At 32.4% G+C, this 27,875-nt stretch overlaps 2 protein-coding genes across 2 annotated transcripts in view; both read right to left on the bottom strand.

Annotated features, from left to right (window-relative positions):
- LOC115881261 (KH domain-containing, RNA-binding, signal transduction-associated protein 2-like) overlaps nt 1–11,853 on the bottom strand; it is a 175,163-nt gene extending 163,310 nt beyond the window's left edge. The window contains 1 exon segment of the mRNA XM_030898678.1: nt 11,670–11,853. Coding sequence (XP_030754538.1) covers nt 11,670–11,853 — 184 coding nt within the window.
- Nucleotides 11,854–12,616: 763 nt separating this feature from the next.
- On the bottom strand, nt 12,617–23,919 carry LOC115881260. The gene is made up of 2 exons (XM_030898677.1): nt 23,714–23,919; nt 12,617–14,195 (listed from the first exon to the last, which is right to left on the bottom strand). Exons 1-2 carry the CDS (start codon nt 23,917–23,919, stop codon nt 12,617–12,619), a joined length of 1,785 nt encoding a protein of 594 aa, XP_030754537.1.
- Nucleotides 23,920–27,875: the final 3,956 nt, after the last annotated feature.

Raw genomic sequence — 27,875 nt, 5'->3', positions numbered from 1 at the left:
ACTTGCAACAACGTTGAACGATCAGGTGCGGCAGTTGCTAGATAGTTGTTCTGTGACTTGTGCGTTGAAGTTCTTCTCAATATCGTTAAACTTTTTAACAATTATGGTGTACTCACTCGCAGAAAAAGTGGAAATAATCGAACTTTATTTTAAAAATAATGAATGTAGCAATCGGGTTCCGCAGATATTCAATGAATGCCATCCTGAAAAACACCTTTATGGCAAAATTGTTCGCGAGTTAGTAGCAAAATTTCGCGAAACTGGTTCCGTTATGAATAAAAAGAGGCAGAGGGAAAACCCTGTAGTAAATGAAGCTATAGAGGTATTCGTATTGGGCCAAGTTGCCATGGATAGTACGCTGAGTACAAGAAAATTAGCCAATGAAACCGGCGTGAATCGTACAAGTGTCCAAAGGATATTAAAAAACACAAGTTCCACCCGTACAAAATTCAGTTGGTACAAGAACTCAACGAACTCAACGATTTTGATCGTCGCTTGCAATTTTGTGAACCTATGAGTGAACGAGTGGCGAATCATAATAATTTTCCTATTTAATGTGTGTTTTTCGGATGAGTGTACTTTCTTTTTGAACGGTGTAGTTAATCGGCACAACTGTCGGTACTGGGCTGAGGACAACCCCAGGGTTTTTCACGAGGTGCACACACAAAACCCTCAGAAATTGAAGGTATGGGCTGGTATTTTTGGAAATTCTATTGTGGGTTAGTTTAACGATACTGAGAAGAACTTCAACGCACAAGTCACAGAACAGCTATCTAGCAACTACCGCACCTGATCGTTCAACCTTGTGGCAAGTGAAAAAATGCGTAAACATCTAGAAATAATAAGAAAAAACCTCAAATTGGTCGAAGGAATTTATCCTTATCATTTACTCTGATAAATGTTTAAATAAACTTTTCAAATTTCAATCCTTCATATTTTCTCAATGACTAGACCGATTTTCAAAAATGAGGCGTAGAAATATAGAGAATAGAAAGCTCTTTTCATTGCGGCGCCACTTGACCCCCTTTCCCATTTGAAAAAAGTTGGGGGATAACACCCCCGCTTAGAGGGTTGAAGATTTTGCAATCATTTTTAGGTCAAAAGTTGTCCCCCTCACAAATAAAATTGACGTGTTTTTGGATTTTTTGAAAAAAAGAATACCCTAGCCGTTATGCCTTGCGGAACTTTTTCGTTGGGCCACCCTGTATATATATGCATTTTAATAGATATCATAGTACGTATCATTGAATAGAAAGCCCAAAGAGACAAAGGCTTATAAGTAGCGGATAAATTGGAAAAATATGTTATGAGTACCTTTTTATTTCCATAGTTGTGTATTTCTTTTCATACTCAGAGAATGTATATTCATACTTCTGTTTCGATCTTGCTGGAAGCAATCCAGAAATGGCTCTGAATGCCTCTTCTTCAATGTCAGAGGGAATACTTTCCGAATCGCTCATTTTTTAAACTAGTGACATCAATATTATTCATAGATAAATGCAACAAGTTTAGATTGGAAAGCCCGTAAAAATTTTAGGTCGCGAAATTATTTTGAGTCGCGACCGTTATACGCGATCTGGCGCTGCTATAGCGGTTGCTAAGAACAACGGCAAACAATAACAGAAATAATTTTCTCTTGTCAAAGTCAGAATCTGGTCAGAATCTTTAAAAATCATAATAATCCTTCAAAATCTAAACCGATCTCATTAAAGAAATTCCGAAAAGTGTTTATAGCGTCCATTTTCAAAGTAAGTATTGCTATATTGTGAGTTTAATTCAAATTTTATTTACTCCAACCGGTGGTACTTGTGAAAAAGTGGCATTAAAAACTTAAAAAGCTGTGCTGTGAACTGTGAACTGCAAAAACCATCGTGGATCGTGGCATAACGTCGATTTCCAATGTTTCATAGGTATTTCATACATATGTCCTTATATAAAATAAAGTTTCTTGTATGCAACACACTGTATTTTATTTATAAAATTAAACGAAAATAATAATAAATTTGAATAAACAATATTTGGCGATATAATTCCGGAAAAAGCCGAACCGCTCCGAAATTTTCAAAAGTTTTGGGTCGCGACCGTTGCAAGAATAGCGCCAAATAGTGTTTACATTGTCCTTATGGGCACTTTCCAGTGTAAACTTGTTTCATTTATCTATGATATTATTTACTGTCACATATTGACATTGCCATGCATGGTGTTATTTGAACAAAGGTATTAAGATTAATTTTAATATTTAATTATAATTGATTTTTAGAATAAGTTTATAGTTAAGTACAATAATTTTGTGTGGTTACACATCTCGTGCTACGCACTCGTGCAACTTTCACACGCGTATCTTAACGATGCTGTTAATTCACTTGTATCGTAAATATCTATTACATCTTTTTTATATCATATCTTTTCAACAAAGTACATCAAAACTAATTCTTAGTAATAATGGAAATCAATAGATTTTACCAGAGAGTCGCGTTTTGATTTATTGACTTTATAGAAATTTTGCCATATTTTAAAATTTTTAATTTGTGTTCTGAAACGGTAGGGATGTTTAAAAAACTACAATGAAAATAAAAAAAAGTTCTTCCTCTAGTAAAAATAATCGGAAGACATACTGTACCTATAATAATAAATACCCATAAATATGAAACGATATCAGAATATCTTCAGAACACGAATTTAATGTTCGCAGCCCCATTAAAATTCATACTACAAAAGATATAAAAATTTATATACCATGAAAAATTCATTCTTCTTCCGAGTATGAGTTGTAGGGCTGTATTTATTTAGAAAATTAAATTAAATATGTTGTAAGGTACGGAAAACCAACAATCACTACGAATATACAGGGTGTCCCAATATTCCGTGGGACTACTACGTATTTTTGGTTAGGTTAAGTTATAATAGTTTTCGCATCATTCTTATTTTTCCCCAAAACGCCTCGTATGTAATTGTAAGTTGTATATATTGTGTATTGTTATCATTGTGTCTATGATTTGGGGTTTGTATTTCGTTTAATGTTTCATCAATAAAATATGGTGGATAGTCGTTTTTTATTAATGTATTTTTTATACGGTTTATATCTCTGTTTAGTGAAATGTCGTCTGAACATATTATTTTTGCCCTATCATATAAACTTTTTATAACACCTTTTTTACACTTATGCTGTGATTAGATGTGAAATTTAAGTATTTGTGGGTTTTCTGTAAACATCTAAAATTAGTTTATTTTGAAACTTTGAAACTAAAACATCAACAAATGGCAAACGATTACCTCTCTATACTTCTAAAGTAAATTTTATAGTAGCTTTGCCAATATATACGTAACTTCCAATTCCATACATACGAGGCGTTTCGGAAAAAATAAGAAGGATAGGAAAACAATATAACATACGAACATCTTTCAAAACACAAAATACACATAGATCCATTTTATCACATACTAAACCAATGAATACAGAACAACAAACAAAAAATGTAATATACCAAATACCATGTGAATGTGATAAATTTTACATTGGTGAAACATCTAGACCCTTAAATGTTAGAATTATAGAACATAAAGATTATTTAAGAAAGGGAGATTTTCACAAATCTAAGATTTGTCAGCATTCATGGGACACAGGGCACAGAATAAGTTTTAATAACGCCAAAATTATAATGAAAGAAGCGATAGCCGCTAAAAGAAAAAGAAAGGAGGCTTTTTTAATACAACCTAATAAAAATAAATGTATTGCTCATGCATTTGTAGATGTTAGTAATGTATGGCAATCGCTTCTTTGATTTTAAAGAACACAACATAAATAAACATAACATACGTAAAAATTAAATATAATCATATAGAAAGTTGGGTTTTTTTGGTTTTACCTTATTAAGTAATTGTTATCAGGTAGTAATTGTTAATTTTGAAGTTTAACTTGATATAATGTCATTTTAATAGAACGTCAACGGTTTTTGTAGACGTATCTGTTTTAAAAAGTAAAGTGTTCTCGAATAGTTGAATTTAAATATTTTAAATAGTTTTTTTCTTTATTCTTTGTATTTTTTTGCTTCCGAGGACGGAAAGAGATAAACTTTCCGAAAGGTTAAGCATTTTTTTGTTCATTAGGCAAATTTGTATATCTGTAAACCTACCTTCTGACAAGTAGTTTCCGTTTGGGATTAACGCCCAGAAGTGTTTACAAAAAATAACTATTTTATTTTGTAGATTTTCTTACAGTGGCGAAATACCCATATAGGATTTTTTGGAGAGACGGTATAGTTATTAACGCTATTCTCTAAAATATAAAACAAAACAAAATCGCATAAAGATGTTCTATTAATTTTTATAGAACATCGCTTTTTAGCTGTCAACTCGTGGATCGTTTATAAAGATTTTTGTACAATATTTCAAAATTAATCCGAACAGTTTTCTTGCCTTAAGTCATTAATAAATAACAAAAACTTACCGTATTGCCGGGGTACACAACGATTTTTCTGCTTTGGAAATAAATGATGACCGTAACCTTTCATTAAATAATAAAAAGAGGATCGAGATTGGCGTGAGATACAAACGTACATCGCAGTTTTTCTCACACGTCGACATGAATTCAGGCAGCATGTTATGTTTTATACAGCAATCGCTATTTATTATCTGTGCTGTAAAACAATCATAGGCGTTATATTAAAAATAGCGACGGGAACTATCGAATGAATTAGACTATCGAATGGTTATTGAATGAATGATTCCAACTATCGAATAGTTTTATTCGAATAAAATCATTCATTTATTTGTATACTAAAGCATATGTGACAACCTCGCCGTGCGACTAAATGGTTATCGTTGAGCCACGACTATCGAATGCTTTTGATAAATGAAATATTTAGTAATTCGTTTGATTTGGTGTGCGTCAGTGCATTATTAGTTCTTCCAAATTTTTATAACTTCGCCTTGTAAATACTGGAGTATTTTTGCGTTTATTAAAATATTTAAAATACTAACATAGTATTTTTTTTTAAATTGACGGTTGTGTGCGTGTGCAGGTGGTCAAATTTTTTTCCGAAAATTTGTGTGATTTTCCGTAGCCCGATCTTTCAATAATTTACTTTTATATGGTATATGGTCTATTTTTTTAATGGGAAATTTTGAGAAGTAGCAATTTTTAAGAAAGATAACATACAATTAATTTTAAAAATACATATTTGTATTTTAGATGTTTTAAAAATACGAATTATTTGAACTTAATAATCATATAAGTAATGTGGTTATCAAAAAAAAATGTTGGGCTCAGAAAATTAAATTTAAAGTTTGACTCGTTCCAATTAAAAAAAAGTTAACGATATTTGTATTTTGTTTATGCCAATTCTCTTACAAGTGGTTTTTTTGCGAAGAGTAAATGTAAATGTAAGTAAATGTCAGTAAAAGTAAATATTATTTTTAAATAGTAATATGAAGTAATAAAAAGTAATATAAATAATTTTAATTTCTAATTTTTTATTTATAATTTCCTGCCATTACACTACATGCTTAGAAAATTAACAAATATTTACATATATTTCATGATTTTAAAATTTGTTGTTAATATAACAAATTAGTTCTGTAACTATTATTATTTAATAAACCAACGTTGCCAAAATATTTAGAGACTATATTATTTTTAAATAGGATCTAATATGAATAATTTTGACTTCTAATCTGTTATTTATATTATTATTTTAAATTTTCTTGTTAATAGGTATAACAAATTATACTACTGTTATTATTATTTATTAAACCAGTCTTTGCTTAAAAACAATGAAAATAATTTTCCTACATCCAAAATAAAAAGTATTATTGCAGTGTAACAACAGAATATTAATAAAAAATCCAAAATATATAGACACACTATCCCTAACTAACTAATACCAGAGAATAATATTCTTTGCTAATACTAACTAATACCAATATATGGCAACCCTTCATAGGTTTTTGCTGCCGAATTACTAGAATACAATATTTCAAGGCAGTTGACGCATCTATTCGATAATTTTTATTCGAATAGTTTTCGACGAATGTTTTCTTACTAGCTATCGAATTATTCGAATGAATTGCAACTATCGAATGTTTCGATAGTATTTATTCGATAGTTCCCACTACTAATTAAAAATTATAAAAATGAATAGTTGTGTATCGTATATAATGAGATTGTGGAAGGAAGGGGGGCACAATAGATCTTTAAGGTCGCAGTGATTAACACCCCTCTTACTGATTCTACATTATACATTCTAGTACGAAGTGTACAAAGTAGCTTAATAATTTATACTGTTAAACAAAAATAATGTCATACAGATCTAAATTACATAAATTTATAAATATAAAAATACTAAAAGTTGATTAAATTTATGAATTTATGTTCAGCTAGGTTCACAAAAATAATTTATGAAACATACGAAACCATTATAAACAGTTACAATATTTATATAAATTCAATATATTTTGGCCCATTTCAACGTATATATTTTAGTAAGGTACACTCCAAAATATGTTTATATATCATATTTTTTCATTTTATTCATTTCATTCGCTGAATTAAACTTGTATCTGTCGTTTTTACTGTTGAATGAACATAAACAATAAATTGTTGTTGTATTTTAGATATACGTGTATGGAAAATTAACAAACTGAATAACCGATATGGAAAATTATTGTAAAACAATTTCAAATTATTCAAGGGAAATAAAAAAAATATATGATATGTGGGTGTTGATTTTTAGTAATATAAAAGTATAAAAAACTGCAGGCTGTATTTTTTACACGTTCACATTTGTAATAAAGTTTTTTTTTAAATAATATACGTGATATGGATGAGAGTTTGTCAAATTATTACCTTAATGAATTTTGTAATTTACCTACACAACATTTATCGCAGTTGTCGATACGATTTTTCTTTTTTTAATGAGTATATATTTGTAGCTCCTAGAACAAAAAAACTCGGGAATTTTGTTAAAGTGCAAGCCTAAAGTATATACTAGGATGTACTTCAGCAAAATATGGTAACATCTACAAGATGGCTAAAAAAAGTGAAGATATCGGAAGATATGAGTAAATATATTTTTCAGCTTTTCTTAAGAAAATTTATGACAAATACAAGAACTGTCCTGAAATCAAAACTATATCAGGTATTTACTTTACATGGTCTCTACTTGAGGCTACAAATATCGTAATCTTAAATCATCAACAAGTTCAAAATTCTACGCCAAACTCTTTTTTTCTTGGTTTTTTTAATGGAACGCCTTCTAGATTATTTTTTTATTAAATGGAGAATTAAAAATTGATTTTTTTTTGTATTTAGAGTATTTCAACATTTTTAACCGTTTCGCAGATACTCGCGTTATTATATCATCTCTTTCGGCTCTTTCAACGGTAAAATACGAGAGAAAAATCATTAGCTGCCTGATAAAAATGCCATATAAAATATATTGTTTAATCAATAATAGAAATTACAAATATACAGAATATTTTTACGTTAATATACTATTACAGTTGAGGGTTGGAACCTTTGGTGTTACACAGCAAAATAAAAACACTAAATCGCCACAATACACCAAAACACTTTTACTTTTACACTGGACGCGCGTTTCGCTAACCATGTTAGCATCATCAGCAGATATTGAAAAAACTGAGTTTATAATCATCTGCTGATGATGCTAACATGGTTAGCGAAACGCGCGTCCAGTGTAAAAGTAAAAGTGTTTTGGTGTATTGTGGTGATTTAGTGTTTTTATTTTGCCGTTAATATACTGTCATAGTGTTTTTTTTTTGGTCACAGAAATAATTGTTCAGAGCAGTAGCGACTCGCCATGAACCAAGTAGAGAGCCGTCGATTAGTTTTGTATTAATGTTTTGTTTTTAGAATATATCATCAATAAGGAACAATGAATATATGTATCATCAACAGAACCAAATGGAGAGTTTTTACTGAAGCCCTTATCTGCGCGTAGAAAATATATTATCTTATACAGGGTGTCCCATTATTCCGTGGCCACTATGACTAATGTTAATAACTATGCAACACACACAAACTACCATGAATGCCATATAAAATATAAAACCGCGAATATCTGCGAAACCGCTAAAAATTTTGAAATACTTTAAATACAAAAAATGTTCATTTTTTAATCTCCATCTATCAAAAAAATGATATACAAGATGTTCCATTTAAAAAAAACGAAAGAGAAATTATTTTATATTTTAGAAAGTGTGGCGTAGAATTTTGAACATCCTGTATGATTTAAGATTCTGATATTTAATAGCAATAAAATAGAACACAAATTTCTTGCAGTATAGGTATATAATAAAATTATATAAAGGATTCTTGCCACTTAACTGCTGATATAGAAATTTAATTCTACGCTGTGTTTGTCATAATGTGGATCAACCTGCTCTCACTACCGGTTTCGGAGCCCTACTCCATCATCAGGTGAACTTGGGCAGATCCACAAAATGACAACCACAGCGCAGAGATAGTTAATTCCGACTTGTCGGAAAGTGTCGGTTAGATATTAACTCCCGAACGGGAGATAGCGGCCTGCGTGCAATGGTAGTACTCTCGTACCACCGAGGCGCAACTATCGATAGTAAAAGGATGATAAACGGTTTTTTTTCAGAAATTATAAAATAGAAAACAAATTTCTTGCAGTATAGGTATATAATAGAATTATATAAAGGATTCTTGCCACTTAACTGCTGATATAGAAATTTATTTATTTTATTAAAATAAATTAATTTTTTTAATTAATTTATTTTTTTATTAATTAAATTTCTATATCAGCAGTTAAGTGGCAAGAATCCTTTATATAATTTTATTTAATAGCAACGTAAGTACAGTAATAATCTAAAGTAAATACCTAGTATAGTTTTAATATCAGGGCCGTTCTTCTATGTTTAATATTTTTTTAAAAAGGCTGAAAAATATATTTTATTTATTTATTAATATATCTGAAACTATCTAAAAATATTTACCCATATCTCAGAATTATGTAAAGTGATCTGAAACAAAGCCAAAAATGCAATAATATACAGGGTGTTTTATCTAAAAAAATATTCCGATCCACTCACACTTTCTTAAGACATCCTATAGAAGTTAAAATATTTTTCTGAATACATCCTTTTTAGCATTTACAAAATTCCCAAGTTTATTGTTCTAGGAGCCTGTAGTTAATTTACACCGCAAAAAATTGTCAGTCATTTTGGCACGCTGTATAAACTAAAGATAAAAGGAAAACAAATTTTAAAAATCTAGAATTTATTACTGGCATAATACTAAAAAAGTCTTCAAAATCTAAAAATTCTCTTAAAATTTAATTACAGTCAAATTCCATTAGTGCAAACATTTTCTTAAAGAAAAAAAAACAGGCTTCAAAGCTACGTTGATCGAAATAATCCCTTGACTTCGTTTCTAGCCGCACTAAACCGAATTACTTTTTATGTTGCCACAAAGCCGAATTACGCTTTCAAAGATTTTCTTGGCATTTCTTAAATTACTACCAACGATCACGTCGGTATTTTCTCCTTGCTAAAATTTGTATAAAGTTTTTACCTTTCACGTAAAAAAAGTGTTTCCCTTGGGAGGTAGTCGATTAATTTATCCCTTCGGATGGGTTTCGTTCTAGGAACCACTTAGGCCGAGTTTTAACTAGTTCAGAGAAAATGGCGTTTTTTTTTTTGTTTAAGTAGTTTATGACGGGTAACATTTTACTTAAAAAGTTTTTTATAATCCTTTAGGATAAGCGTACTTTTAATAGAGTTGGAGAACCTTTCGACTATTTGATTTTAACTTCGATTTCAACTTCCTCTGTAACCAACAACCTCTACTTACTTACACTGAGAGAAAAAAACGTTGTAAAATAAAAAAAATGCTAATGAATCAAAAATCAAACGTATTTTGGCCTCATTAATGGTCATAATTGAATTAATAAGATATCTATTAATTTTATGCATATACTCGTACATATAAAACATACATGATCATTGTCATTGTTAATGGTATATCCTTTGAATAAGAAGACTAAGGAAGGAGCATATCAAAAATCTTAGGTACACCGCGATGGGCCTCAAATATGGCCGACTTAAATTTATTTTCCTTATAATAAGTATTTATTAACACAAACATCCGATACGCTACTGAAGCACGTAAGTCAAATTAACATATCAAAATTTTTTGACATCTGATCTTTGACAAGTAGTAAATAAAAGCTAAAATGCAAGAAAAATATATAATTTAGTTAATTTAAGTGAATTTCATAAATGATCGGTTTACTACACGTATGTATATTATATAGTCACTTACTAGCGAAAAGTTGTTCCATTATTTCACTCAATTTTTGCCGAGATCTACCGCACGCTACACAACCAACTATTTTAGAGTCTTTTTCAATAAATCGCGATAGTGTCAGTGTTAATTTAAGTTCTGCCACAATTTCCATCTAGATTTACTACCTTTATACAACTATCAGTAGTAGAATAAATAATAAATAACATAAAATAAGCTCCGTAAAGACTGACAAATCCACAAAATTTCAAATCAAATTCAAATGTGTCAAATGAATCGTCAAACAGAACTGTCAAGGATCCCCACCCTAGAGTGCTTTTTCCGCTCACATGGATAGCATTATGCTCCTACCTTAGTCTTCTTATTCAAAGGGTATATCAGATTTAAAATAAAAATGCTGCCAATTTGATTTAAAAAAATATATATTTGTTTATTAGTGCTTTCCTTTTGTTTTTCAAATACATGCCTTTTGTTTCAAGCCTTTCTCTTTATATTTTGAAGTGAAATGCTTAATGATTTACATGTCACTTTGTTTAAAGCTTTAACCGATTTTAATTGAATAGGAGCAGTACTAACAATTTAAATGAAATAAATATCAGATTTATTAGTAAAATAACTTTATTTCGGAATTAATCTTTTGGTGATAAGTAGGTAAATATAATTGTATTCCAAAATAAAAAATAATAGATACAAGGGTATCCCGATGAATTTTGTCTAGTGACGAATGGTTTTTGTAATTTCCTGGAACTGATCTGCCTTTATTAGATTCCTGCAAAAGGTCACAGAGATTCTAAAAAAATAAAGCAAGGTTTAGTTAAATATATGACATACTTTTCTCTATCTTAAAACTGGAGTTAACCCGAAACAGACAGATTTTTCGAAACTCGAATTCTAAGGGGGGTGAAACTATCCCCAAATATTAAAATATTTTTTATTTAAAAACCGGTGAGTTTTTCGAAAAAACTCTTAAACACGTATATTTTATTTTGTTGTTTTACATATTTTAAGATTTTTTATAAATTTATACAGGGTGTTTCATAAAATATGACCATTGAGTAATCACGATTTTGCTTAAACTGCTTGACGTTTAAAGCTGATTTTTGGCAAACGAATTGACTGTGGGGTGTAGAGGTTCGAGGGGTTTCTCGAATCTCAAATTCCAAGAGGGTGAAAACGCCCCTCAAATATTACAATATTATACATATCTTGAATTTTTTTAAAAATCATACAGGGTGTTCCAAAAAGTTGGGTAATTTCTTAACCACGATTCTGCTTAAACTGCTTGACGTAAAAAGCTTATTTTTGGCAAACGGATTTTTCGAAAGTCAAATTCCAACGAGATGAAACTCATCATCATCATCATCACGCAGCCCCCTTTCACGTCCATAGTTGAACATAGGCCTCCCCCAAACGTCCCAGTTCTCGCGGTTTTTAGCTGTTGCAATCCAGTTAGTTGTTATTCGTTTCAGGTCGTCGGTCCATCGGGTGGGAGGTCTGCCTTGGCTACGCTTGTGGGCTCTTGGTCTCCACTCTATAAGTCTTTTGGTCCATCTCCCGTCTGCCATTCTAGCAATGTGTCCAGCCCATCTCCACTTTTGTTTTGTGATTCGCTGGATAATGTCATCCACTCCCGTACGTCGGCGTATCTCTTCATTTCTTACTCGATCTCTCAAAGTCAGGCCAATCATAGATCTCCCCATCCGCCTTTATGTCACTCTCAATTTTTCTGCGGTTGATTTTGTTAGAGTGAGTGTCTCGGCGCCATAGGTCAAAACCGGGAGGATACATTGGTTATATGCCTTTCTTTTCAGGTGTATTGGGATATTTGCTCTAAAGATGTCCCTCATTTTTCCGTAAGCCGCCCATCCCAAGGTAATTCGTCTAGCCAGTTCACAGGTTTGATTATCTCTGCTTATTTTGATCTCATGGCCCAAGTATACATATTTGTGGACTAATTCTATTCTGTTTTTGTGAATTTGTATGTGTTCGCTGGGCACCATATTAGACATTATCTTAGTCTTGTTAAAATTTATTGTTAGTCCAATCTCGTGTAATGCATCGTTAAGTTCTTGAAGCATGTCTTTGATCTCTCCCAGACTATCTGACACTATAACGATATCATCCGCAAAGCGTAGATGGTTGAGTATCCCTCCATCGATAACTATTCCTTTTTGTTGCCAAGCCAGCATTTTGAATGCATGCTCAAGAACAGTAATAAACAATTTTGGCGACATGGTATCGCCCTGCCTAACTCCCCTTTTTATTTTTATCTGGTTAGTTGTGGAATGTAGATTTACAGTTGTTGTAGCATTGTCATATATGTTTTTATTATGTTACAATATCGAGGTCGATTCTACATTCTTGTAGCGCTGTTAGGATGGCCGGTAATTCTACCGTATCGAACGCTTTTTTAAAATCGACAAATATCAGTGCTAGGGGACGATTGTATTCGATGGTTTTTTCTATTAAGGTTTTTAAACACTGCAGATGATCGTTGGTACCAAATTCGGAACGGAAACCAGCTTGCTCTTTAGGTTGGTAGAAGTCCAATTTTGCCTCTAGTCTAATTGTTATAATTCGGGTATATAGTTTATAAAGATGGTTAAGAAGGCTAATTGGTATGTAATTTTCCAGGTCTGCTATGTCTCCTTTTTTATGTGAGAGGATAATTATTGAGTTATTCCACTTTGTAGGGATATTTTGATTTTCCAGACAGATATTGAACAGCCGTTGAATATTGGTCATTAATACTGTTCCTCCCATCTTTATCGCTTCTGTGACGACACCATCATCCCCCGGAGCTTTATTGTTCTTCATATTTTTTAGAGCATTGTAAATTTCACTTACAGAGATTTCCGGAACATCCTCAGAACCCTGATTTTGAACCTTTCCTTGTAGGTACTTCCTCGAGTCTAGAGTAGAGTGGTTGGTGTATAGTGTTTCATAGAGTGTTTCCACAATCTGTAATAAATGTTCTCTATTAGATGTTATATTACCATTTTTGTCCTTGAGTTTGACGATTTCTTTTTTTCCATTAGTGAGCTTGCGTCTCATTATTTTCATGCTCTTATTATCCTCGATAGTTTTAATTATTTTTTCGTTTCTGTGCTTTCTTATGTCTTTTCTGATTTCTCTTGATATTTCCTTATTTAGTTTATTCAAATCACCTTGACTGGCGTGTTCGTCGCTTTTCAATTTCCTTCTTTGCTCCATTTTGCGTTGTGTTTCCAAACTGATCTTTTCCTCCTTCAGATTTGTTGGGCAACATTTCTTTTGGGCTTCCGTTATTGCTTCTACTATTATATCATTTAGGATATTAAAATCGTTTGGTGGTGATATGTGTTGAAGGGTTTGAGTGATGTGGTTTCCGAATTCCTGTATACTTCTCGGGTGTGTCCATGTCTTACTTTGTTTTTTCCTTATCATTTTGTGCCGTTCGTAATTGGTGTTTACTATAATTGTGGCTCTCACCATTCGATGGTCTGCTTGATGGACCTCGCTTGATTTTGCAAATTTATTAAGGACCGTTACATCTCTAAATATGTACCTTTTGTCAGTGATAAAGTAATCGATTTCGTTTTTCGTTCTGCCATCTGGGCTTTTCCATGTCCATCTGCGGTGGGGTTTCTTCTGGAAGAAACTGTTCATTTGAAACAAGTTTTTCTCTAATAGGAAATTTAAAAGAGTGTCACCACGATCGTTTCGTCCTGGGCTTCCAAAATTGCCTAAGGCAGTTTCTGATGGATCTAATTTCGTTCCCAATTTGGCATTAAAGTCACCGCATACGACAGTGAAATGTGTATGGTTATTTGAGATAGCTGTACATAAATCATCATAAAAAGTCTGAATCTCCTCGTCAGTATGTTCTGTTGTTGGAGCGTAAACTTGAACTACTTTTAGGTTATATCTAGTGTTTATTTTAAAAATGGCGTATATTACTCTAGTGGATACTGAGTGGATGATTTTCAGGCTTTCTGCTAGCCTTTTATTTATAAAAAAACCTACACCTCCTATTGACTGATGTTGTTCTCCACTATAGTAAAACAAATGACCAGATTTTAGGGTCTCGAGAGCTTCACCTGATGAAACTAGCCCCCCAAAATTGCAGGGTTTTGTGGTTGATTAAAAATATCAAATGAAACTTAACACAAAGTGAAGTAATCAAGTAGCTTGACAAAAATCAAGGAGTTGTGAGCAATTGCTTGACTTTTCAAGTACTTGAAATTGTAACTACTTGACTTGAACTTGACTTGATTTCAACTCTTGTCAACTTGTAAGTCAAGTCAAGTAGTGAAACCCTATTGAGTAGTGTTAAAATTACTTAATACATTTTTTTCTTTATTTAATTTTGTTGACAACAAGTGACTTTCCAGTTTCATTAGAAAGCAAAAATAATAATCAGAAAACCGGACTGAATAATATTTTGAGATTCGTTCCCACGCAAACTAATTATAGCAAAACATCTCCGTTGGTGCTTATTAAACTGCTATAAAAAATTCGCGTGGCTGTGTTTAGTTTAGAAATACTGGCGAAAAACCTAAAGAAAAAGTAGGAAAAACACCTCCCCGAGGCGAGGATTGTTGACAGACTTGAAAACAGATTTTTTGTCCATCTAACCATTGCCTGGAAACTTATATGGTGAAATTTTGATAAAATAATTTAGTACACACTAAAAGCACGGTATGTCTCTAGTGGTAGGAAAAATAATTTTTAGAGGTTACTAGTTTATATTTTTATTCTTAATCTAAGAGTTTATATGGGTGCCTGTAATATGCATATACAGGGTGTTTCCTAATTAATCTAAAAAATAAAAAATCGTTAGAAAACGAATTAAGGCGGGCTCTTAATAAGTATATTTATTTTTTTCTCGACAACCGTTTGATGAACAAGAAAAACTCAAAAGCTCAATTTTGTTGAAAAAGTATGGCCAGTCAAGAAAAAAATATATTTTCTTTAAAAAAGCAGTGGTGTACCATTTATGTTAAGCAAAAAAATCGATTTTTTTTTAATTTTTAACACCGTGTAGATCAGAAAGGAAGTACTTTAGACCCAATGGTTATATAAAAATTGTTTTAAGAACACATGAGGAATCACACCATAATTTTTTTAGACTAATTCGAAAACACCCTGTATATTGCCAACTTGACAATGACTGCTGATAAATCAAAAAATACCTTTTCAGTGAAAAAAGCGAAAAATTTTGATTTTTATTGAATTTGGGCCTGCGTTTGCATGTTTGCAAATACTCGTTTGTTTTTTAATTTTCTATCTATCTAAATTTTAAATATCATAGTCAGAAATAGTTTTATTATTTATTAACTGTAAAAATGGTGTTTTCTTGTTGTGTTGCATCTTGCAAAGAAACTAACAAAACTGCAAAAATGTACGTGTTTCCAAAAGACGATAAGGTATGTATCTTAGATAAAAGAAAAATATATGGTATGTATTCGTTATTTGATTTTTTTCGTTCGCTTTAAAATCTATAAATCTCGGTCAATTCATTAGACAGCCAGTCGACTTACGATCATTTACATGAAACTCTGTAAAATAAATAAAAAAATAAATTGTAAAATATATATATTCTTATAGTTTTTATTAAAGTTACTCTGATATACTAATATATCAGTGTAACTTTAAAAATAAATCCTTTGAATTCAAATATAAACATAAAAAACATTTACAGCAGAAAAGGCGAAGGCGCTGATTTAAACGTAGTCTCCACTAAAAACACGGAGGGGCGCTTTGACCCAAAATTTTACTATTAAGTTTCATATCTATCTTAATAGTAGATTATTTTCTTTTATCTATGGATCTAACGGCAAACAAAATGCGTCTTCTCATGTATTAATTATTTATGTATTTATTGTGCGATTTTTAAATTCATTGTTGCCAACAATGGACCTATTCAGCGCCGTGCTGATTAACTGGAATTTAAATTTCGCGCTGAGGATTCAAGTGGTAGCTCTGCTCTAAAGAATGCCAAGTTGCCGCATTTATTTATTTATTTCCTGACATTGTCATTCGTTTTGACACTTTAGTTTTGTATTACGATTCTTTGATTTAAATCAGGGCGGGAAAGTAAAATAGCAAAAGCGGTTCCACCGTTTCCATGGAAATTTCAAATAAAATAGTTCCAGCCTCAGGCGCTAGGTGGTAGTGCAATTAATTTTTAGGTTAAGAAGTTGCTACTAGTTATTGCCAGATGTCGTGAAATCAGAATTTTTTTGTAGTTTCCATAGTTTCCAACGGCCATTGTCATACTATTGTCAAATTCTCAAAAAATATTGTCGTTGTCATAGCGCCAATCATAATATTATCAAATGATTATCAAAACGTTTTTCAAACTATAATTTGTTATATGTGTTTTAATTAGACAATTCCTTTTGTTTGTGGCCCTAAAAATATAATGTAAGTCTTTTATTTTTGCCATCATTTAAGTACCTATTTATATTTACTCCATTTACAAAACTGTGGGCGTATTACGTAGGTCTTGTTTTATTATAATAAACGATGTTTAAATATTTGACTTATAAATAAAAACTTTGAATAATAAATAATATTTACACATATTTGGCTTTAATTTTATTTAATAATTGTATAAATTATACTGTTAAATCTTATTTTTTACACAACACAATGATACTTGTCATTAGTATTGTTGAATTTGTGTAAAAAATAAAATTTAATAATCAAATTTAATTATTTTATCGCGCTTCGATCCATTTAAAACAAGCCCTACTCAATAGATGGCGCCACTTCTGTAGGACCATTTTTCAGTATGGCAGAGTCCATTCTTTTTCTAGCTAGGTATATTCTTTGATTTAAATTAATTGTGTACAAGACAGAATATTTTGAACGGGAAAGAGGGAGTAATGGCCCTTTATGTCCCTTAAGTGCTTATAAGAAGGTGAATTTTGTTGATGTAATTAATAACTGTTTATATATTTATAATTAATTTATTTTTGTTTCCTAAAATAATTTGATTTAAAGAAAATATATAAAAGTGGGCAACGCTGTGCCGATCAAGTTTAATCACATCACTAAAAGTTTAATTGGTATGAACTGTATAAAAATAATATTATATTGTCTCGCACACTGAACCAGCGCAATATTGTTTTCGGACAATATTGCGTTGCTTCAGAGTACGAGACAACATTTGATCTTCAGTATGTTGTCAATAGGCGATATTATTGCATGTTGCTGGTTGTGTATACTTACTACTAGTGATGGGAATAATCGAATTATTTTCACCATCGAATAATTAGTAATAATTCATATTTCACAATCGAATTATTTAGTAGTATTATAAATTTAACCTAAAAATAAATTCGTCCCAGCTAGTGCTCGTCTAGGGGCTATTTTAAACAAATCTGAACCATTGCCATACCTATTCTATCACTGAATATAAAATAAAAAAAAATATTCTTTATTCAATGTATTCTATTAACTATGCCGAAACCGTTTAATAAATTAAACCATAATTTAAAGTTTTAGATTTAAAAGTGCCGAGTTTATGATTGTTTCAATTCCTATTGAAAAGCTCATATCTAAAATAAAAGCTTCTTCTAAAACGATATAAGTATGTCCTTGTTTACGTGCGGTTCGTATTTCTTTTTATTTTATCAGTTGCAATCAATAATTATTTAGATAAAAGAAGAAAATTAATTTTAGTGTTCGGCAGGTGAAGTTTGGGTGAGATGGAAATGAACCAAATAATAGTAGTATTCTTTCGTTCTGAACGAAATGAAAATTTTCACTTAAACTGATTTATTCCTACGTGGTATAGGAAATAACAATGATTTCAGGATTTTTCTATATCGGATCGTTCCTTTCTTTGTCGATTCCCTTTATAAATCAGTTTAAGTGAAAATTTTCAGTTCGTTCAGAACGAAAGAATACTACTAATAGTACTATACTAATTACTAATATTCTAATATTCTAAATTATATTTAAAATTAGTAATTTCGCCTTATTGCAAATTACATACCGTTTACACAAACGACAGCTCTAAGCAAGTTTAAAAAATTTGGCTTATCGTTTTAAAGTGTCTTTTGCTACAGCCTCAACAACATTTAAAGTAATCAATAATGATTTATACAAAAGGTATAAAACCTTATAAATAGAATGGTCCAATCCATCTATGATGCTCTTAAAAATATAACATATTGTTTTAAAATGGCATTTAGGAATTGCAGTGTATTATTGATTGTTACTCAAATATTTATTTATTTATAACATTATATTGTAATTCTTATTTTCACGAGTGTAAATTACAAAATTAGCTTATTTATATATCGTAATAAAACAGAAATGTACAACTGTCGAATAAACAATAAGAAAGTTACTTTTTATTTATTTTTATTATTTTTTACACATACTGATGACCCAATAGGTATGTATTATTAAAAAAAATATAAACTGAATACTGAATACAAAACTAAAACCTCAATCGATAGAATTATGACAGAACAGCTGATCGGCTTCATTGACCTTGCCCCCAGCTGCCATTTTAAAATCACATGGTTTGGAATGCCTAATTTTATGTTCATTTGTAATTCGGTTACCACAGATATAATATAAAATACTAATTTGTATCTCGATTATATCGAAAAAGATAATTCGAATTAGTTAATTTTAATTAACTATCGAATTAGTCGTATTATTTAATTCGAATTTTCCCAACACTACTTACTACCTATTGCTTCAGGGTACAACCGCTTCCTTGAGCTAAACTGTACACACAAGTGCAAATCTAAATTGAATGAGTTAACGTAACATAGTCACCGTTGTAACACAAAAACCTCTAAGGACCCGGAATACATCATTTTGGCTAGATCTTAAATTATTATCAAATTATAAAATATAACAAATATCAGCAGGTAAAATAAAAATATCTATAATTTATAGTGTGGTCAATAATCCATTACATTTCCTATAAAACTGTTTATTACTCATTATTTTTCTTTCATCCAAATATTTTCGATCGTAAAACTAAAACAAACAACGTTGCAGCTCTGATAAATGAAAACTCATTTAATTATAGTTGTGAAAATGCCGTATTTTCGTTGAATTTATCTTTACGATAGCCCGAGGTCCGGAGTTTAAAATGGTCGTACTTCTAACATAACAACCTAATATATCCACAACTTGTTCTCGAACTTTTTCGGCCAATAGAACTTAATTCCTATTTAAACGGTAAAGTTCGAAAGTCGTAATTTTGAACAAAAGTTAATAGTGATTGGGAAAACAAATAGATCGGATAATTTTGTGTATTAAAGTATTTTATAGAGTTTTAATTAATCGATTCTAGAGAGATTTCTGCGATGAAAACTTATGAATTATAGTTCGTTAGGTACATGTTTGTCTATAATAATTCTTTGCAGTAATAAAAGTGTTTTATAGCTTTCGTTAATTATATTAATAGATTTTAGAGTGATTTTGTCGTTGAAAACTTTGGTTAATTAAATTTGGATAGATATTGTTGGAGGATATACATACAAAACAACCCCAGAGTTTCCCACTGGGCAAGGAGTATGACAGGGAGACGCTATGTGAGACTCCCCCGTTTTTGAGAAAGCTCAGGGATGCCGAGTTGCGTTTATTCGGTTCCTCGGGCGCTACCCCCAACGTTTAAAGTGTTTGAGAGACCACTAGTGCCAATACGGGTAGCTTTTATACAGCGGAGATACCAGGGAGTGATGAGATGAAAAGAAAATAAAACACACAATTAACTACAACGTAACACTAGGTTTTTATTTAATAAATTACTTATGTACAAAAGTAATCAAAGAAAGTTCGCGTTCTCTATTTGTAACAATAATAAAAATAAAATAAATGTTCAGTACCTCGTAGCACAAGATTTACACTAACAACCGTGTACCTCTAGAGTTTTGATCGATTATTCCCGATATGTAACTCTCTGACTGATTCTATCCCGCGAATTCAAAACGCGTTCCCGAAATGACGTTCTATTAAATAAGACGACGCGAGTTCCTGATCGATGTCGAATTTAGCGGCGTCCTAAAAAACACAGACACGTAAGTACCGGAGCAACACACTCTACTATGACGCGACTCTCTAAACGGCGGCGACGACGTTACAGGCGTCCCGGTGGTCACAGCTAAATATTTCTCGGAACGGCGTCCATTTTGACAGCGAAACCCGGACCTCGGATCGGCGTCGAAGTTAAAAGTGTCCCGTGATACACAAACGCGAGTCCTGGATCGATCGCGAAGTTAACGGCTTCCTGTGGGACACAAACGCGAACCCTGGATCGATCGCGAAATTAACAGTGTCCCGTGGGATACACAAACGCGAGTCCTGGATCGATCGCGAAGTTAACGGATTCCTGTGGGACACAAACGCGAGCCCTGGACGATCGCGAAATTAACAGTGTCCCGTGGGATACACAAACGCGAGTCCTGGATCGATCGCGAAACTAACAGCGTCCCGTGGGATACACAAACGCGAGTCCTGGATCGATCGCGAAACTAACAGTGTCCCGTGGGATACACACACGCGAGTCCTGGATCGATCGCGAAACTAACAGCGTCCCGTGCGATACACAAACGCGAGTCCTGGATCGATCGCGAAACTAACAGCGTCCCGTGGGATACACAAACTCCAACCCTGGATCGATCGCGAAGTTAGCAGCGTCCCGTGACGTAGACGTTAGCGACGTCTCGGCGAGTTGTACGTCGTTTGGATAAGCGCAGCCCGCACACACACCGCCCGGTCAGGACAACCTCGGGATTTCGGCGAGATCCCGTCCAGCGTCACTGATGCAGGGTGCCGTCCGGACGACACACCCAGAAAATACGGGAGCTACAAAACCCGCCTCGGGATTTGGGCGAGGTCTTGTTTTAGCTCCGTGAACATTCGCGACCCGTGCGTTTCCTGTACTACCTTAACCGTTAGCTGTCTCACTCTCTCCCTTTTAACAAAAGAAATCGTTCCTCGCGTCCACGTGATCCGATCAAATAGCCCCCAACCTCCGTAGAGGACACAGTTGGGCCTACCTGAGCGAATATAAATATCTCTGTCTCCCTTATTCCTGTAACGCGTTAAGGCAGTAAAGTAAACGTCATTAACAATAAAAAGAATACGACCTACTCTCGATCACGTTGGTGGATACAGTGCGGCGACAGGCGGCTGGCAGCAGGACACTTGGCAGGGCACTCCGGACTCGAACCTCACTGTTTCACGTGCCACCACAATCTAACCAGGGCCAGTCAACTGAGATATACGACCTTGAACGATCTTTTTTTGGGGTAGTAATTTCCTGGGGCGCTAGATGGCGTATTTTTATTTTAATTTTTCTAGTTGCCTAACAATTGCGTACAAAATTGTTTTTATAGTTGCCTAAAGAGGCCTATTAATTATGTTCTGTCATTGTTCTGTATGTCAAATCAGTTTTCCGTTTCCGGCTTCCTCCTTCCTCTTCAGTTGTGTTTTGCAATTGAACGGAGATGTGCGTTTCGTTGTTTTCTGGTTGTTTGGCTGTGTTTTTTGCAATCTTCATTTTGCAATCGTGATTTTGTATTTTTGAATTTTTTTGAACTTTGTTTTGTGTTTGATTTTTAAGATCTTTATTAAAGGTAAGGTTTAAGTTAAAGGTCTTTGATTTATCTAACAATTTTATTTAATAATCCGAGAAAGTGAGGCGAGGTAACCTAACCAAGTCCAAATGTTCGTGAATTTTATTTTTTAACAATGTAATATTTACAACGCCATATATTTTACAAAAAAAATTGATCAACTCCATATTTTTGTACATAAACTCCACAATGTGATATTACACAATTGTTCAAGTCCAATGTAAAAAATACACGTAAATAAAACATTGTTTCTAATGGACGTCACTTTCTCTTGTATTCCAACGATATTTGTTGTGTTCTTAAATCTGGTACTATAATAAATATTATACTTTTTAATCTGTTGTTTTATTTGTTTGTAAAATGTTTTATGGTATAATTTTCTGTAAATTAAAATAAATTATTTATTGTAGGTTTTTATGCACATATATTAATGATATAAGCAAACCATTTAACACTTTACAATAGTTTAACCTGGTTTAACCTTTATATATAAATCCTTGTTTTTTACCATTTGACTTGTTTGCCAACTTGGGACCAATCAGATGACTACACATTATTTTGTAGAAATCTGATTGGCTCTAACTGGCGAACAAGTCATACGTCTTGCTTAAAAATAAATTGCATCTATTTAAATTTGCCGCCACATTTGTTACTTTCCTGGGTGGCTAGATGGCGCCACTTCAATATACAGATTACAGATTTCTTTACAAATTTGAAACCGTTTTGAAACTAAAAAATGCATGGGAGTCAGCGTTCTTCTTTAGTGTGTTCTGTGAATCTAACTAACTGGAGCTGCTGCAGCCAAGGTACTCGACTGACGCTCCCCTCCACTCGGCCTGCACTAGCAGAGTAGGGCGAGCGGCGCAAACGGTTCGGTTTTTCGCATTAAACTATAGCGACCAAAACCGATCAAAACTCTCTTACAAAATGGCAATTAAATATTTAACTTATTTAATTCAACAATAGGAACACTAATGAAGTTATTACAATAATGAGTTAACAATAAAATACATTGACTGTCATTATTAAAAGAGAATGAAGTCTCTATTATTCTAGTATAATATTAACACAATATACAGGGTGTCCTAGAAATTTTATGAACTTCATTACAGCTATATCCCCAAAGCTGTTTACAGCAACACTAGAAGAAATCTTCCGTCAACTGGACTGGACCAACAAAGAGTTAAAAATAGACGAAGAATATCTTAATCATCTAAGATTCGCTGACGACATAGTATCCTGAAGAACTACAAGCACGAATTAATTAACTAAATACAGCCAGCAACAAAGTGGGTCTCAAAATGAATTTAGCAAAAACTAAAGTAATGTACAACGAACTAGCGAACTAGTAGAAAGAAAAGGCATTCTAATAAATAATACAACACTGGAAATAATAGAAGAATGTATATATTTGGGACAACTAATACACAGCTCGGGATCTCTACTACCAGAAATCAACAGAAGAATTAAGTTAACATGGAGTACTTATGGAAGAAACTCAATCATATTCAAATCAAGAATGCCACTCTATCTAAATGATAAACCGACCAATGTGTTATACCAGTAATGACCTATGCATGCGAAACCTGGACACTTAAAACGGACATCATATAAGGAAACTGCAGGTTGCAAACGCTCATTGGAAAGAAATATGCTAGGTATAACCAAGAGAGACCGTAAAATAATAGAGTGGATACGACAAAAAACCCAGGTAATAGATTAATAGACAACCGATGGGCCCAACTACAAAGAGAGTGTCTAAATATGTGGGGGAGGCTACGCCATAATTCATCATCATCATCATCATCAACCAACCTGAAGTGTCCACTGCTGGACGTAGGCCTCCCTCAAATCCTTCCACTCTTCTCGGTCCTGTGCCACTTGGGTCCAGTCTCCCCTAAATCTCTTCAAGTCATCTGACCATCTTGTCGGAGGTCTGCCTCTGTTTCTGAGAGCATCTTGTCTTGGCCGCCATTCTAGTATTAGCTTGGTCCATCTATCGTTCTTCTGGCAATATGCCCAGCCCAGTCCCATTTGAGTTTTTTAAGCAGATATATAGCATCTGTTATTCGTGTACGCTGTTTTATAACTGTACTGGGAATCTTGTCTCTTAGAGATACACCAAGCATTGCTCTTTCCATAGCTCGTTGGGCTACACGGATTTTTTCTATGGACTTTTTCGTCAGTGTAAGTGTCTCTGCGCCATATGTAAGTACTGGCATAACGCACTGATGGAACACCTTCCTCTTTAAGCACATTGGTAGATCTGATTTTAACACATATCTTAGTTTGCCGAATGCTGCCCATGTTAGTCCTACTCTTCTTTGTATCTCGTGCGTCTGGTTATCGCGGCCAATTGTTATTTCGTGCCCCAGATATTTATATGAATATACTTGTTCTATATTTGCTCCGTCTACCGAGACATTTCCACTAATAACAAGGTTAGTCATTAGTTTGGTTTTTGAATAATTTATGCGTAGTCCAATTTGATCTGACGTCCGTTTAAGTGTTTTTAGCATATTTTGAGTCGATGATGATGATACAGTAATACTACACGACAACAAAAAAAGTCCAAAAAATGTAAGCGAAAGATTGTGGCGAATTATTATACAAAAGATCCAAACACCTTACCCTTCTAACACCGAAACATCTATAAAAACTTCCGCAAGTAAAGTGTTTCCCGTCATAACTTGCTCCAATAAAAAAGAGAAAGATATTTTCTCCGAACTATCTTAGAGCCGCTCTAAGTCCTCCCAAGGATAAAGTCGACGATAAAGCCACCCGGAGGGACGAATTAACATACCGCCTCACTGGGAGGTGTATTTTACCTTTCGCCTTTTACTGATCCCCCTTTTGAGTTACAAAGTAAAGAGGGCTAAACGAGTTTTTAAAGGCCGTTAGAAGAAACTGTATTATCCAATTTATTATTAAATATTATTACTATTAATTCAACCTACAGCAATTTCAAATAAAAAATAATGGTATTTAAAATAATTACAAAAAATCGAGCAAAAAACTTAATTTCAATAAGTTTTAACATCCTGTAACTCTAAAACCATACTTTTGCATACCCATGTTTATATGAACTTTTTTCATATATTTTGATGAGGAATCTTGTTTAAAACTTTCGCAAGTTAATGATATTATTTTTTTAAAGGTTGCTATACTCTGTTTTTTTTTCTCAGGTAAGATTTCGACAGACGATGACAGAAGAAAAGCAGATAACCTCCCATACCAATCTATTTATTTTACTAAAAAAAGTTTCTAATAATTTTTAAGTTATCTATGGATGGGTTTAAATATAAATCCGTCATGCGTCGTGTCTTGTTGTTTTTAACCAGTTTTATTGGTTTATTTAAAAAATGACAGATCGTATTTCAATTTTATTGGTTTGACGGAACGATGAACGACAAACGAACGCCGATGCGTATGAACTCGCCTTTAGATTTTTGTCATTTTTGACGCTTGTCAAAGTCTTGCCAAATTATAGGTTATAATTTTGTGTCAACTTTTGTTAAATATCCTGCGTTTTGGAAGATGATGCATTTTGATTCGTATTATTACGTGTGTTTTGTGTCTTTTGAAGTCAAGTGGGCAGAGATGGGCAGGCTGCCCAAGTCTTATACACCAATGAAAAAGAAGGACCATACTAAACACATACTAAAAACTGGAGTAGCTGTAAAATATCGACATCACACGATAGGTAAATAATGGATTTTAGTACTGCAGAAAAATAATGTCAAAAGGTAACTGGTTTAAAAAAATTAAGATTAAAGTTAATTAATCAACCTTTATGGTATAAAATTTGGTAGGTGTTATTATTAATAAAATAGTTTGTTTTATTTACCTATGTTGTTTTATTTATTCCTGTGGAATATTACAAATTTGTATTTGTACATAAGTTATATTGATAAATATAATCATAAATGCGGGTAGTTTCATAAAAAGCTTGAAAGTAAATAATAGTTCTTTTTTATATTTTTTTGGTATGTAGTGTCTTGTTCTTGTTTGTTTTGTATTAACACATACCGTTTTTATTAAATAAAATAACTCAATTACATTTTTTCAGTTTTATACAGTTTTTTTCATAATATTTTGAAGTAATCACTTGTCATCTTGTCAATCAAATTTTAAATATATCCTGCTATGCGTTCCAGTTGTACCAACTTATTTCTTTGTAAAATAAAATAAACTACTTTGAAATTAAAATGACAGACACATCTATCACTGTCAAGGATCTTCTCGTTGGACAGACTATATTAGACTTTGATCAAGGCAAATTAATAAAATTGCGTTTGTCTCATCAAGGAAGCCAAAATCGAAAATATCAAAAGACAACTTTTAATCGGCATTAAACTGTTTATAACTATTTCGCTAACAAGAAAAAAAAGTCAGTGGCGTACATGCTTTTTTTAGAAAAATATTCCAGTGATAACCCATATGCCCGCCCCTGGTTGCGTCCTCCTTTAAATCATGAATGTTTTGTGGCTCCCTTAAAAATCTCTTACAAACACCTTCTCTTCAAGGTGGAAATCAAGAAGTTGAGAGTATATTAACAGCAAATAAAGGTTAACTTACCGAATGCTGTAGTTCTTGGAAAAACTTCTAATTCATCTAATGAAAAACTTACCCATTGAAAATCAACTAGTTGTGTTGGTCGTACATACCTAGAACAAAAAAAAGATATTTTTAAATATATGCCTTAAAGATTTTAATCCAACTTCTCTAACTTCTATAGGATGGCTTATAAAAGTGTTAGTGGATCTGGATGATTTTTTTAATTGAAAAATAACAATAAAAAAACACCCAATATATTATTGCATTTTTGGCTTTCTTTTAGATCACTTTACATAATCCTAAGACATGAGTAAATACATTTCGATAATTTCAGAGATATCTGATCTATAATAAATAAATAATAATTATATACTTTTCAGCCTTTTTAAAAAATTATTAATAATACAAGAACTGTCCTGAAATCAAAACTATATTAGTAATTTACTGATGGTCTGTATTTAACGTTGCTACATATGTGGAAATCGTAAATCCTACAGGATGCTTAAAATTCTACGCCAAACTTTCTACAATATAAAATAATTTTTCTTCGTTTTTTTAAACGGAACACCCTGTATATATTTTTTTTTTTCAATAGATGGAGAATTAAAAAATGAACATTTTTTGTATTTAGAGTATTTCAAAATTTTTAACTGTTTCGCAGATATTCGCGGTTTTATATTTCATATGGTATTTTCCACAGTAAATTTTTATCAAAGCCACCTAATGAATTTTCTCGTGTATTTTACCATTGAAAGCGCCCTATGAAATAATACTGCGTGTATCTGCAAAACTATTAAACATTTTGAAACACTTTAAATACAAAAATAAATCATTTTTTAACTCTCCATCTATTAAAGAAATAATATACAAGGTGTACCCTTTAAAAAAACAAAGAAAAAATATTTTATATTTTAGAAAGTTTGGCGTAGAATATTGACAACATCCTGTATGATTGACGATTACCATATTTATAGCAAGGTAAGACAACAACAGACCAGCTAAAGTAAATCTATACTAATGTATAAAATCCTTAAGTGACTGACGTACTGATTAATCACGATCCTGCTCAAACCACTCAACGTTAGAAGCTCAGTTTTCGCTCAAGGTTCGATAAGAAGGGATTTTTCGAAATTCCAGTTCCAAGAGGTTAAAACCACCCCTCAAATATTACAATATTTTTTATTTAAAAAACGGTCAAGTTTCCGAAAAAACGCTTAAACACGTATATCTTATTTTGCTTTTTTACATATTTTAAGATTTTTTAAAAATGTATACGGGGTGTTTTGAAAAATCTGGTCATTGATTAATCACGATCCTGCTTAAAGCGCTCGACGTAAAAAGCTGATTTTTGGAAAACAGATTGACTTTAGGGTGTGGAGGTTCGATAAGAAGGGATTTTTCGAGACTCGAATAATAAGAGGGTGAAACTATCC

The sequence above is a fragment of the Sitophilus oryzae genome, unplaced genomic scaffold, assembly GCF_002938485.1.
Source record: "Sitophilus oryzae breed Bouriz unplaced genomic scaffold, Soryzae_2.0 scaffold_170_pilon_pilon, whole genome shotgun sequence".
NCBI lineage: Eukaryota > Metazoa > Arthropoda > Insecta > Coleoptera > Curculionidae > Sitophilus > Sitophilus oryzae.
Note: the sequence above shows the minus strand (reverse complement) of the source record. Positions and strands in the feature narration are given on the sequence as shown.

What these genes read in the sequence shown, in the direction of transcription:
- LOC115881260 (XM_030898677.1), bottom strand. Translation starts at nt 23,919, where the DNA reads ATGGGACTGGGCTGGGCATATTGCCAGAAGAACGATAGATGGACCAAG. An exon ending in AGGGAGGCCTACGTCCAGCA is followed by an intron (nt 14,196 to 23,713) that starts GTGGACACTTCA and finishes AATAAACACTAG; the next exon opens with ATATAACCTAAAAGTAGTTC.